This window comes from Dendropsophus ebraccatus, chromosome 1, assembly GCF_027789765.1.
Source record: "Dendropsophus ebraccatus isolate aDenEbr1 chromosome 1, aDenEbr1.pat, whole genome shotgun sequence".
Lineage (NCBI taxonomy): Eukaryota > Metazoa > Chordata > Amphibia > Anura > Hylidae > Dendropsophus > Dendropsophus ebraccatus.
The window spans coordinates 86,963,891-86,978,227 of NC_091454.1; the positions used below are offsets into that span (position 1 = coordinate 86,963,891).

Below are 14,337 nucleotides of genomic sequence, written 5' to 3' on the forward strand. Positions count from 1 at the left end.
ATGCTTTTATACCATTGTGACAAATTGCATGTAAGTAAGCACAGTTTGTGCGGTTGTAAGTGAATGTACCCTCCAACATGGGATTCATGTTGGATGAAGATATCTTGGCAGTGCTTAATAACTGCAATGGATGAAGATATCTTGGCAGTGCTTAAAGCGAATGTACCATCAGTTACATCACTGCAATTTTTTACCTCAATTATTTGATGCTTGCAATGGGGATGCCATTGGCGTGGTCCCTTTTTTGAATTGCTGCCTGGTTCCCATGCCTGGCGCCAGTCTTTTCCCAACCGCCCTGGAGCACTGGGGGCAGGCCTGGCACCCCCCAGTGTGAAAATATGCCCCCCCCCTCTGTGACGTGGCTCCATTGATTCTAATGAAGCTGCGTCACAGAGGGGAGGGGATTTTGTCACACTGGGGGCCGGCAGGCCTGCCCCCAGTGCTCCAGTTCGGGCCAGTGCTCGGGAAAAAGTGGTGAGCGTGGGAACAAAGAGGTAATTCAAAAAAAGTCCAGCGCCACCAGCACCCCATGCCAGCGCCAAACAATTGAGGTAAAAAATAGCAGTGAGGTACCTGATGGTACATCTTTATATAAATTTGTTTATACCTGAAAGAGTAAGGCTAAGTTTACATACATTAAAATACAGTCATAAGATAAGGATAAAATAGTAATTTCCCCAATCTAATAATGTGCTAAAGTCTATAGAAAAAAACTACCTTCATTTTACTGTGTGTAAACTTAGAATCACTGTCACTTAAAAAAACGTTTGTGATGTCACTTGGGAAAAAAAACAATACTAAATGGTCAGATTACATGGACCAAAAGGTCTTTTTCTGACGACAATCTTCTATGTTTCTATATCACACAGACATGTGAACATTTTTTATCAGTGAGGGTCCCATTGCTAAGATCTCCTCCCATTGTTAGATACAGTCTGGAGAAGCATAGACTTATACTTAATACAACTTATTGCAAGAGACAGGCTCCATATACTTAAAGTCAGATCAAGCAGCAAGACGGGGGGTGAAGCACACAGCCACATGCTTCTCTTGGCTAAATCAAGGGATCAGTGGAAGCTTAGCACCAAGCCCCTGACTGATCAAAATTATGTCAAACACCTCAAAAGATGTTTTAAACAGCACAATAGCACTTAAAAGATTTTTTTTGATAAGTGTAAAAATACCAAATAAATTAAGTGCAAGCAAAAATAACGAAGAATAAAACACATTGATGTCCATTGTCTCATTTTATCTCTGATAGTATGGAATGACTATAAAACATAAATACATATACATATAAAAAGCTGAAGCTGTTTTAAGGTGTCTCTAGTGTCATTTTAGTTCTTTAGCTCTCTAAACACCACTTTCTTGTTCAACAGATATAAAAAAAGAAATGCAAGAACAATTAGTAAAGTGCTTCTTTAAAATGCTATATACATTTAAGGAGGCCTTGTGAAACACCACCTCAAAACAAACAGTCCAAGTTTTCCTCTTGTACCTTCACTTAAGTAACACTTATACAGACTGTAGAAGCTTTAGCTTACACGTTGCCACATTTGCAGGCGCATTTTATTTGGCTGTGAAGTTCCATGTCTTGCTGCAAATGTATCAAAGATGAGGAGAAACAATTTGCTGTAATACATATGTATATGAACCTGTAATGCATACAGGTGGAGAATTGCAGCATGGTTTTGCTGGGCAGTACCTTTACGTGCTTTTTTTTCCGAAACAGGTCAATAAATACACTTCAGTACTTCTGTATTCAGTCATTTGCCCTATCATGTATCAAAAACAGTCTTTTAGTATCTCCACTACTTTTTTGCCTAGAGACGGTTTCCAGAGCTGAACAAAACTTTTCATGTTCACAATGAGACGACCTGTACGCACATCTTCATATCCAGCCACCAGATATTCTAGACCTAGAAAAAAAAATCAGAACAGTATAATCACATATTAGGTGTTTACTGATACTTATGTTGTTTTTTGTTATCATTCTGATGTCAGCTTTTTTATTCTACAATTATACTTAAGATCCACCTTTGTGATTATGTGATGCTTGGCCACAGTCGGGCTGGGGTGCCAAAGACAAAACAGTGGAATTGAATCTGGGGGCCCACCCTGCAGTTACTGTAAATGAAAATATTGCAATTTTTTCCCATTTCTAAAGGATATTACTCTTTTATCATTCTGCTGACAGTGTCTTTCAGTTTACAAAATGATGTGCATTATGAGATATGGTTATGTACTGTGGTGTGCTTGGCATCTCTGTGAACTCAGAAATGGGACCCAGGGAGGAAGAAAATAGGCCTGCCACATGGCTGACACCAGACTGACACTGTGCCAATGACATGCCCATGTTTCGTGCTTTTCTACAAAAACAATGGGTAAGTCGGACTTCTGCCATTTTTTGTGTTGCACACTATTAGTAACCAAGGCAGAACATTAAATCGGCAGGAAAATGGACACAAAACCAGCAATTTTCTGATCCACCACTAATCCACCATTAGTAAGTCAGCCCCAATGAGTGACTGGTGATCAGTTAAAACTAAATACAAGAAGGCGGCCACTCTGACTCAGGTGCCCACCAGGGAATATATTTGCTTTCCTCTGGACCAGTCTGTGCTTGGGCCTAACCAGAAAGTATAACCCAACAATCAAACAGGCAATAGAAAAAGAATCATACCAGGGTTTAGGATGGGACAGGTACAGCCCCGATTTGTCCATGATTCCGGGTACAGTGTTCTCTTCCCACGTGGAATCTTCAGCTTTGTCATTTTCAAAACTTTTTTAATTTTCACATTCACTTCTGCATGGGAACCCCTATCATGAGCTGACAGTATCTTCACTTTAAGCACTGCCCAATTAGGGGAAAAAAGGAACAAACAAGATAAATTGAAATAAATTCCACTTGTGTGTTTTGTACCACAAAGAGTCTCTAATTTTTTGGAGAATACAAGCATTTAGATTACTTTGTACTGTACTTCTAAGTGAGAACAAAGATTGTTCAGCTGACAGTTCTGTTTACTAATTCCTTTGCTAGTCCAAGTGTTGGCTGAACATTTATTCATCTGACAGTTATGTCTCCTGACATGCACAACATTCCAAACTGACACTGTTATATAGCTGTTAGGTCAAGGAGACATGTGGTACCTTTCACATAACCATTTGTGCTTCCAGAACATAGAAAATGCCTTTATACTTCAGTGCAAAGCCATAAAAAGGCTTTCGCAAACTCCTGAAACGCTGAGGGCTGTAACACCTCTTGCTCTCCTTACCATTCCTGACCCTGTTTGTGATTTTGCTTCCAGCTGACTGTCAATCAGTCAGGAATAGGGAAGGGAAGGGGAATGAGGAGGTCTTACAGCCCTCAGCATTTCATGGTCTTGGGAAAGCCTCTTTGACAATTTGCATAGTCAATAAGTCAAAGTCAGAAATAGCAAAACCAGAAATAGCAGACAGAGAGAAAAACACAACATATGCTAGCACGTTTCACAAAGAAAGACTAATAGTTGACAAGGGTATACATACATAGGCTGGGTTCACACTATGTATATTTGAGGCTGTATTTGTGAGGCTGTATAGCAACCAAAACCAGGAGTGGATTGAAAACACAGAAAGGATCTGTTCACATAATGTTGTAATTGAGTGGATGGCCATCATTTAATGGCAAATATTTGCTGTTATTTTAAAACAACGGCTGTGGTATTGAAATAATGGCCGTTATTTACTGTTATATGGCGGCCATCCACTCAATTTCAACATTGTGTGAACAGATCCTTTCTGTGTTTTCAATCCACTCCTGGTTTTGGTTGCTATGAGGACCTGACATGAGGGCCAAATACTGCCTGAAATATACATAGTGTGAACCCAGCCTAAGAAAGTATAGAAAGGAGGTCAAGGGTCTGGTCGAACATGTGATTGGAGCAGAGATCAAGAACCCAGCAAGAGTTAAGGCCCTATTACACCAAGAGATTATTGGCCACACTTGGCCAATAATGAACTGGGGTAAAATCTCATATTACAAGACCACGATCAACTGATATGCACAATGTCGGCTGATCATGGTCTTTCAACGTTTTGAAAAGTCGCAATCACAACAGCGACAGTCTGCTGCGCATCTCTCCATGTTTAGAAGCAGCAGCAGAATGATGCTGTCTTAAACGAGCCATCCAGAAGATCTAATGATCATCCAGGTAGCCCCTCCTGCAGCTCCCCACTCCAGCTCCCACTCCTCCTGCTCGCTGTTTGTGCAATAGCACAGGCAGGGAGCTAGGAACGAGAAGGAAGTGCTTGCTTCCTGCTCAATATCGTTCTGTGTAATACGTGGCAAAACAGAGGTTAACTGTGAAGTGGTCAGAAGTGGCCAAAACAAAGGTTAACTGTGAAGTAGTCAGAAGGCGCTCAGCAGGGAAGAGACGGGTGTGGCAGATAAATCAATCAGCAGAGCGGAAGGATAGATAGAGCCCAGACAAATGCAAAAACAAGAAATTCTAACACAGAACATGACTACAGGTGCAGTCTCTGCCATTTACCACGAGCCGAGGACCGCACCAAGTTCTGAACAGGAATGGACATGATTTTTCTGAGTTATAGAAACAAAGACAGATACAGGAACGTTACCATATGTCTCCTTAACCTAACAGCTTTCCAACAGAATCAGCTGTTTGGAACAGCTGACAGATTCAGGACACTAATAGGCTGATATTATATTAGACGCAGGGTATGAAATTATTTTTTGTAGACATACAAAAATAAGGGTGGACTTAACAAATTTCAGTTGGATGCCATTTGTACAGTATATAGCTTCATTATATTTTACTGTACAGGTAAGGAACACACTCAGGTCAGTCCCTCATTACATTGGAAATACAGATCTAGAGAAAAAAGAGTTGCTGCACCTCACACCTTGTTCACACTTGTGTTGCTTGGTGGTCGTCTTCTCCGCTGGCGGCACCTGCAGGGTGTGTGTGTGTGGGGGGGGCATAATGTGGCCCCCCTCCCCAGTTGTCACCTGCTTTGTGGGGTTGACAGTTGCTGACTGGCACAGTGTTGTTTTAATGTAGGGACTCATGTGGGCCAGAAGACCTGCACGTGGTACATGAGGCAATATGGTTTGATCAAATTATATCCCAAATTCTGGCATTGATTTTTAAATATGGCCGAGAGGCACTAATGCAATCCATGGGTGTGAGGTGCAGCAGCTCCTTTTTCTCTAGGTCTAGATTTTAAATGTTCTCCCCTTTCTGAGTGGCTAGCACTCCTCCCTTGTAAGACCCATGTGACCCCAATCAGCAGGAAGCACCTGTGCACATATGGTAAGTACCTCCTCTTTCTCCCATTCTACCTGCTTGTGCATTGGTGAGTAGTAACACCCTGTTCACACTTGTGTTGCTTGGTGGCCGCCTTCTCCTCCTGCGGGGTGTGAGGGGCCCAGTGGGTTTGGTCCTGTGACAGTGGGTTAGCAGGGCCATTCTGTGGCCCCCCCCCTCCCCAGTTGTTGCCTGCTTTGTGGGGTTGGCGGTTGCTGACTGGCACAGTGTTGTTTTAATGTAGGGACTCATGTGGGCCAGAAGACCTGCACATGGTACATGAGGCAATATGGTTTGATCAAATTATATCCCAAATTCTGGTGTTGGTTTTTAAATATAGTCGAGAGGCAGTAATGCATGCCATGGGTGTGAGGTACAGCAACTCCTTTTTCTTTAGGCCTGTTTACATTGGGATCACAATCTAAATTACCTACACAGTGGCTATTTGTTAGGAAATTAGTTATCCTATCATTATCTTTTTGAGCATTAGGGTGGGTTCAGACTACGTAATTCTCGCAGATAAATTCCGCGGAATTCCATCCCTGTACGCGCTCACGGACGTGTGCCTCTCCGCCGGCTCTATAGACACCATTCTATGGGCCGGTTGATTCCGCATTCGGCCGAAAGAATCAACGTGACAATTCTTTTGGCGGAATGCTGAATCAGCCAGCCCATAGAATGGTGTCTATGGAGCCGGCGGAAAGGCGCGTGGCCATGAGCGCGTACAGGCTATAGAATTCTGCGGAATTTATCTGCGAGAATTCCATAGTCTGAACCCGCCCTAAGAGAAAAAACTGGATCACCTTAAAGACTCTTGAAGAAACACAGTCTAACATTGAAGCTCCCTGCAAATGGTGGTAGTGTTGGATGTAAAATGCTGGTTTTAGAACTGCCAGTCAGTGCTGTTAATCACATTCTTATATGAATGAATAGGAATGCCCTAATTGTGCAGATAGGTAATCTGAGCCAAATGAGTATAAAGAGGTATTCAGCTATGCTATACTGTTTAGTACTTACTGTTTTCCTGACCAATAGTTAGCATTTTAATGTAAATTCCTCTATATCTCTCTACTTTTCATTCATTCATTCACTTTACTCAAGAATCCTACATGTTGTAAGTTGATAAATTGAAGCACATAATGAAACACATATTCCTCCTCCATACACAGAGTGATGAAAGGGTGAAGGACGTGGGTGCTGTACTATGATTTATATATATTTTTTGCTTCCACTTCTTATCTTAAAAAAAGATTAAATATTATCACTATCACACTCAGGAAGCCAGAGCAACACATAATCATAATTATTCACCAACAACAGACCCCTTGAACTTTCCTTTGCATATTTTCTGTCTTTGTCGGATATTACTTATCTCCTGATCCACTCCCAGAAAGGAAATAGGTGCGAACACCTTTAACAAATGTGAAGGGAGTTTTATGCACACACAATGTCTGCATAGTATACATAAATACATATTTTATTTGCTAATGGAAATAAGGGAGTAATTATTGTGTGATAGATACTGTCAATTTCCTAAATCTAAGTGAATCAAATATGTATTATTTACAAGGTCTTTGTTATAATAAAATTTTTCTTAATCCTCACTCTTTGTTCTCTAACACAGAATTTCTCAATTTTTATCTACTGCAGCCTCACCAGACAGAAGTCTCTACATAATCTTTTATTGTTTCCAGAATGTATCTAATCATTTATCACAAAGAGGCCCATCCATTGTATGGTGGCACATTAGGTGCCTAGCTACTGGAGAGGGCTGCACAGAGGGGTCTAACTACTCTATGCGGGCACTGAGGGACCTAAGTACTGTATTAGGGCACAGAGAGACCTATCTATTATACAGGGGCCCAAATGGGCCTAACTACTTTATAGGGAAACTGAGGGACCTATTTACTATATGGGGGCGCAGAACAGCATATGTTCTATATGGGCCACAGAGGAGCCTAACTACTATATGAGACATAGAGGAAGCTACCTACTATAAGGGAGGAGGGGGGCAGTGCAAAGGGGCCTAACAACTATATGGAGGAACAGAGGGGTCCTAACTATGGTATGATAGCACAGAGAGGCCTATCTACTATATAGAGTCCCAGATGATCTAACTACTATACTGTGGGCTAACTACTATATGGGATAAAGTGGGACCTACCTACTATATGGGGCATAGCAAGGCCTAACTACTATATGGGGGCACATATGGTGCATAAGCTCTATATGAGGGCACAGAGGGGCTCGGTTTATTATATGAAGGCACAGAGGGATCTAACAGATGGGGAGTTTGTATAGAGGTAAGGATTATACTGGAGTGAGAAGCTTAAAATATTTGTCTTGTAGTGTCTGCAGAGATGAGTTCTCAACAGGAGAAGTCTTCATGATGGCATGGGAAAAGGAAAAATAAATGACTGCACACAGAGAAGACACCCTGTGAGTCACTGGATGTAACTGCACTGTAATCATTTATATTGTGTGCAGACCCTGTGTACCATTGGTATCTACCGCTATGTGGGTCTGTGTAAGAGGAAAATACTGATCTATGTAATAGTATAATATGTATTGTGATAAATTGTTCACATATACATTTATTTTTTATATACCCTATTAGTGCTGTTCTAGGGAAATTTTCACACAGCTTACACAGAACTATGTATTCTGGCCCCAGCATTTACAAAAAGTTTAAAGCTCTCAGTATACTTTAGGTTGCTGTAGAAAGATTTATTGATGGACCTTCAGGGTTGATGGTTGCACTTTTCCTGTGAACCACTGATTGCAGCCACTAGGAGCCCCCTACACTAGTGTTTCCCCAGTCCTCAAGTACACCGAACAGATCAGTTTTTGAGGATTTGCCTAGTATGATATAACTATAGTCAGTACACAATGTATCATAGGTATCAATGTATCTCTGTATGGGATATTCGTAAATCATGACCTGTTGGGGTTACTTGAGTTACTTTCATTTGGAGTAATTTTCTACATGCAATCACTGAAAACATGTAGAACCCTTAGGCGACCCTGGAGGTACCCGTACGTCCAGGGCCACCTCCATGTGTTCATGGCCGCGGTCCCGGGTGCCACTCGTGGCTATTAGCGGGCACGGTCCGATCGCCGTGCCCGCTAATAAATTAATCGTATGCAGCTGTCAAAGTTGATGGTGTCTAGTGGGGTGGATCCTCGGCACTACTATACAATACCGGACATCTGTTAGTGGGGATCGTGAGTGGCTCAGTTTGAGCCTGGTTTTATTATTTTATTGTCCATTGTGACTTGATTTAACTGTGTATGTTTTGACACCAGCGGGTTGAGTATTATTTTTTCAGTGCTTCTCCGTTATTGATGTTTCATTGTCCTGAGTGACATTTTGGATTAGTGTCAGTTTGTGACCCCGTTTTTTACTTGCTTGCTGTTGGTGGGTCTCCTGATGATCCCAGAGGGGAGTAACGCGTAGAGACCGGGTTGGCAGATAGGTGCCACCGTACATTATGCAAGATATACATAGTTTTTGTTAGGGGTATTATGTGTCATTTCACAAGTGGTGAAACACATAATTTCTTTTGGTATAGTGCCATATCTTAATCTATTTATTGACCTACATTGAGATTATTCATTACAGACCACATTTTTAATGCATATCTAATAAAATTGTTTAAGTTTTAATCTACATGTTTTCAGTGATTGTGTATCTTCTTGTACATGTAGTACATTCATGCCCACCAAATATACAGGTGGGATTTTCAGTGATTTAAATTTTCTACATGTGAAAAGTTACAGATTTCACTGGGTCTTCTGAGACTCGCTGATCCTGATGATGATCCTAATGTGCATGGCAGTGAGCTGCACTCTCCAAATGACCAAACATCTTACTTTTCGGCTTCATAGATTGTAATGAAAGGAATGAATTAATTGAAGTGCATGTTGCTGTGCACATTCCAGGCTGTATCTTGGGATTGCAATGGGTCTCAGGAATATCATGACAAATCAAAAGTTACTCCAAATGATTTTTATGCTTTGAGGTTTCACTGTCATTATAATTTTCAAAATCTAAATCAACAGTAGATGTGATATAAAGCATATTTGTAATTTAGATTCATTTTTTTTTTTTTAAGTTATCGTGCTTTAAGCTTAACTTACCAGAAATCCAGGTCCATTCTCCTGAAGGCAGCTTTTTAATATTGTGCTGGTTGAAAAAAAGAGACTAAACAAAGAAGTCTAGGCAGTACAGAGTCATGGCTCAATGTGTCCATCAATCAAATGACTGCCTTCTCTGTAAGCGCACCTGGGAAACACTTCCTGTGTGTAGACTCTTTGAAAAAGAAAAAAACCTAAATACAGGAAGTGCCGTGTTTTCCATGAAAAAATAAAAGAAAATAATGAATGTGAATTGCAAACATTCTTTATATCACATCTACTGTTGATTATTGTTTTGAAAGTTATAACGACAGTGACACTTTATTAAATAAAAACTACCATAAATCTGGAAATGTGTAATTTAGAAACAATCTGCAACTAAGGAAGGAATTAGTCATCAAAGAGATGTTGTCATGATAAGAATAAACCCTATTACTCACCATAGGAGTATTTCATGTCACAGAACACCTTTGAATTTTCTAAAACTTGATCCTTGCATTCACATTTTCCTAAAATACAAATACATACCTATGAATATAAACATATAATAGTATGTAACGTGTAACTGAATCTGTTCTTTTAAAAGATGTGTATTTATCCTGCTGAAAGCTACTGTGCATTTGTGGACATTATCAGCATTTGCTCTATAAGGGTATGTTCACATTACAGATCCACTGCAGATCAGTTGCAGAAAATGTGTACAAAAAAAAAATCTATGTATTCAAAATCAGAGATATGGGAAAACTCCATACAGAGCCTTATCTATGTAAAGTATATAGTGTTTTTTTTATTAACTGATTAACATACAATGACAAGAAGTGGGAGAGGTAAGTGATGTGTTTTTTTTGTTGTTTTTTTTTTTTAACCTATGCCTCCCTGATCATATCACCAATAGGTTAAACTGGAAAACCCCTTTAGGTTCCAGTAAATGTAATGTTGAGTTGTTATCCCAGTCACTTATCCCCAGCAAAATATAAATACATACTAGGGCTGTGTTCACATGCTGTATAATCAATGGACGTTCCACCTGAATAGCCATTGTTTAACGCTACCTTTGTCCGGAATTATTGTTAATGATCATTAAAGGGGTCGGCCACTTTATAGTAAAATTGCTCAGTGTACAGTATTAGTGAGTACACTCACTGTATATACTGACAGCAGTTCCCTGTGTACCTCATAAAGCGAATATCAGACTCCCCTCCTCCAGGCTGTACTGCCCAGCTCTGTGGTGTTTCTGTCCATGAGATGGCCGACATGGAGGAGCATGTGACCATGCCCCGCCCCCCAGTGTCCACCATAGGCATATAAAGGCTCAGTGGTGGACACTGGGGGGCGGGACATGGTCACATGCTCCTCCATGTCGGCCATCTCATGGACAGGAACACCACAGAGCAGGACAACCCAGCCTGGATAAGGGGAGTGTGATTTTAGCTCTATGAGGTACACATGGAGCTGCTGTCAGTATATACAGTCAGCACACTTACTATTACTGTACAATGAGCTATTTTACTATAAAGTGGCCAACCCCTTTAATTTCGGTCTTAGGTAGCGCTAAACAATGGCCGCTCTGCGTGGAATGGCCATTGTTTATACAGCGTGTGATCATAGCCCTAGTATGTATTTATATTTGGCTGATGATAAGTGACTCAGATTACATTACATTTATTGGAACTTAAAGGGGTTTTCTAGCTTGACCTATTTTGTTTGTACAGCCTGTGAACATAGTCTTGGACTGTAAGGAAGTTTTTACTACTTGCTTCTAGTTAAAATTAATTGTACTAAATTAGAGACAGTTAGCACAGTGACCTTAAGTTGTTTTCCCCCATTGAAACAAATGAATGCAACCAAAACCACGCCCCCTCTTGTCCTAAGCTTGTGCGTGATATTGCAGTTCAGTTCTATTCAAATGAAAGGAGCTAGTTTGTAATACGACACACATCCTGACAAAAGGAGTGGCAGGGCCGCTTCTGCCATGAGGCGGAATAAGGATTCCGCCTCAGGCGTCAGATTCTGGGGTCCCTTTAGGGGCGGCAACTTCTGCCCTGTCATCTGACTCACTGCACAGGGGCCCGCCGCCTGCTCAGTTGTCCCCCTTTCAGCATCCCTAAAAGCTGCGGCTCTGCAGCTTCTAGGGATGCACTGCCGTCAAACTCGAGGGCCCTCGGTGACAGGAGAAGACGCCCCCACTCACACTGTAATCCTCTCCCCTGTACTGTACGGCATCCGCTGGGTGACAGGCCCCACCCCCAGACCAGGTCACAATGCTGTACAACAGAGAGCATGTACGGCGCTGTGACCTGTCCTGGGGAAGGGGCCTGTCACCCAGCGGATGCCGTACAGTACAGGGGAGAGGATTACAGTATGGAGTCTTCTCCTGTCACCGAGGGAAAGGAGAAGCGGTGGATCCCAGTCCGGATGGTGAGGGGGGGACCAGGTGGGGGCCCTCAGGTTTTGCCGGGACTGTCCTAATTCTGTCGAGACAAAACAATGTCCTGGAGGCTCCGCCCCCTCCCGCGGGAAGCCCAGCCCCCTGCCGAGCGCGAGTGATGTCACCCATGCAGAGCAGGGAGAGGAGTCCCTGGAAGACTAGAGGGTCCATACTGGTGAGGTGAGTATGGCTTTTTTTTGTTTTAAATACAGATGAAGGGGCTAGTGGTATGATGATGAAGGGACAGGAGGATGAGAGGGGTTGTACTATGATGATGGAAGGGCAGGAGGATAAGAGGGGTTATACTATGATGATGGAGGGGCAGGAGGATGAGAGGGGTTGTACTATGATGATGGAAGGGCAGGAGGATGAGAGGGGTAGTAGTATGATGATGGAAGGGCAGGAGGATGAGAGGGGTAGTAGTATGATGATGGAAGGGCAGGAGGATGAGAGGGGTAGTAGTATGATGATGGAAGGGCAGGAGGATGAGAGGGGTTGTACTATGATGATGGAAGGGCGGGAGGATGAGAGGGGTTATACTATGATGATGGAGGGGCAGGAGGATGAGAGGGGTTGTAATATGATGATGGAAGGGCAGGAGGATGAGAGGGGTAGTATGATGATGGAAGGGCAGGAGGATGAAAGGGGTAGTAGTATGATGATGGAAGGGCAGGAGGATGAGAGGGGTAGTAGTATGATGATGGAAGGGCAGGAGGATGAGAAGGGGTAGTAGTATGATGATGGAGGGGCAGGAGGGTGATGAAGTGGGTCGTAGTATGATGATGGAGGGTCTGGAGGATCAAGGTGGGGGTAGTAGTATGATGATAGGACAGGAGGATGAAGTGGGGGAGTAGTATGATGATGGAGGGGGAAGGAGGATGAAGGGGGGAGTAGTATGATAATGGAGGGGGAAAGAGGATGAAGGGGGGAGTAGTATGATGATGGAGGGGGAAGGAGGATGAAGGGGGGAGTAGTATGATGATGGAGGGGGAAGGAGGATGAAGGGGGGAGTAGTATGATGATGGAGGGGGAAGGAGGGAGTAGTATGATGATATGGATAAGGTGGTCTCTGAGGCTAACAGTATTATTGAGTGTCTGAAGCTGGCAGTATTAGGGCCCTTGCACACTGAGCAATTCTCAAGGAATTGTAGCTGAAAGATTTCTGCTTGAAATTCCTCGCCTATTCTGCTCTGGCAGAATTTGAGCGGAATCCGCGCGGAAATCAAGCGGAATTACCAGCAGAATTCAAACCCCATTGACTTCTATTGGATTCCTCTAGCGGAATCCGCCCAAAGAATTGACATGTACATTCTTTGGGCGGAATGCGGATTCTGCACGGAATTCCGGACGGAAATTTACTCTGTGTGCACGGGCAGTCGGAAATCCCATTGTTCTCTATGGAAGGAGCAGTGTTGCATTTACACGGGCGGAATTCCACGCGGATTCCGCCCGCTTTTTATGGCCGAATTCGGGCGGAATTCCGCGAGAATTGCTCAGTGTGCATATACCCTTAGGCAGTCTGAGACCTATACTATTAGGGGGTCTCTAATACTTGGCTCCCCATATGTCACCACCACTAAGACTGGCACTAATACATGTTAGGGTATGTTCACACTGAGTAAAACAGGCGGAATTCCGCGGTGGAACTCCCGCCTGTCTCACTGTCCCATAGCCCGTCTATGGGAGAGCGCGCACTCCTCCACAGCCACCGGTCTCTGCTCAAAGAAGTGACGTTACTTCTACGAGCAGAGAGCGGCGGCTGCGGAGGAGTGCGCGCTCTCCCATAGACGGGCTATGGGACAGTGAGACAGGCGGGATTCTGTTGCGGGGAGTTCCACCGTGGAATTCCGCCCGTTTTACTCAGTGTGAACATACCCTTAGTGTATGCACTTCTGTTATATAGTTCTGTATGCACTGTTGGTATGTAGTCATATATGCAATGTTCACTGCTGGTATATAGTTGTGTTTGCAGGGGAAATTTTCTCCTCAGGCAGGAAATTTTCTCCTCAGGCAGCAGAGAACCCAGAATCGGCCCTGAGGAGTGGTACTCTTTTTGGAAGAAGGCAGTTATTAGTTTTATTTTAATCCTGGATAACCCTTTTAAATTAATCTAACAGTGATTTAGCTAACACTTCCATAGCCCACAAAATGGAAAGAAAGGGGTTAATTTGGCTTGAAGCATAAGCACAGGTGTCTCATGACATGCAGATCAGCAGCACTCCCTTTGTTGACATTCCAAAGAGGGGGAGCAGTAAAATGGGAGAAGTTTTCAGTTTATCCAACAATTATAAAAAGGAATGTATTAAGAATCCAAGAAAAACAAACCACGGTTAATGCATTTTTCATTGACACAAATGAATTCTATTAAAAAATTAAATTAAAATGGAGATTATAAAAACCACAATATTTATTCACTGTGATACATTTCATGCTTGGTTGGGAAATCAATGTGAAACATTGTAT

At 42.6% G+C, this 14,337-nt stretch overlaps 1 protein-coding gene across 1 annotated transcript in view; it reads right to left on the reverse strand.

Annotated features, from left to right (window-relative positions):
- Window positions 1-453: 453 nt before the first annotated feature.
- The window catches only part of NTN4 (netrin 4), a 79,731-nt gene continuing 65,847 nt past the window's right edge, over window positions 454-14,337 (reverse strand). Inside the window, exons 8-10 of the mRNA XM_069974347.1 lie at window positions 9,887-9,955; window positions 2,684-2,854; window positions 454-1,919 (exon numbers count right to left, since the gene is read on the reverse strand). Of these exons, the coding sequence (XP_069830448.1) occupies window positions 1,786-1,919; window positions 2,684-2,854; window positions 9,887-9,955 (374 nt within the window). The 3' untranslated portion in view covers window positions 454-1,785. The remainder of the gene's footprint in view (window positions 1,920-2,683; window positions 2,855-9,886; window positions 9,956-14,337) is intronic.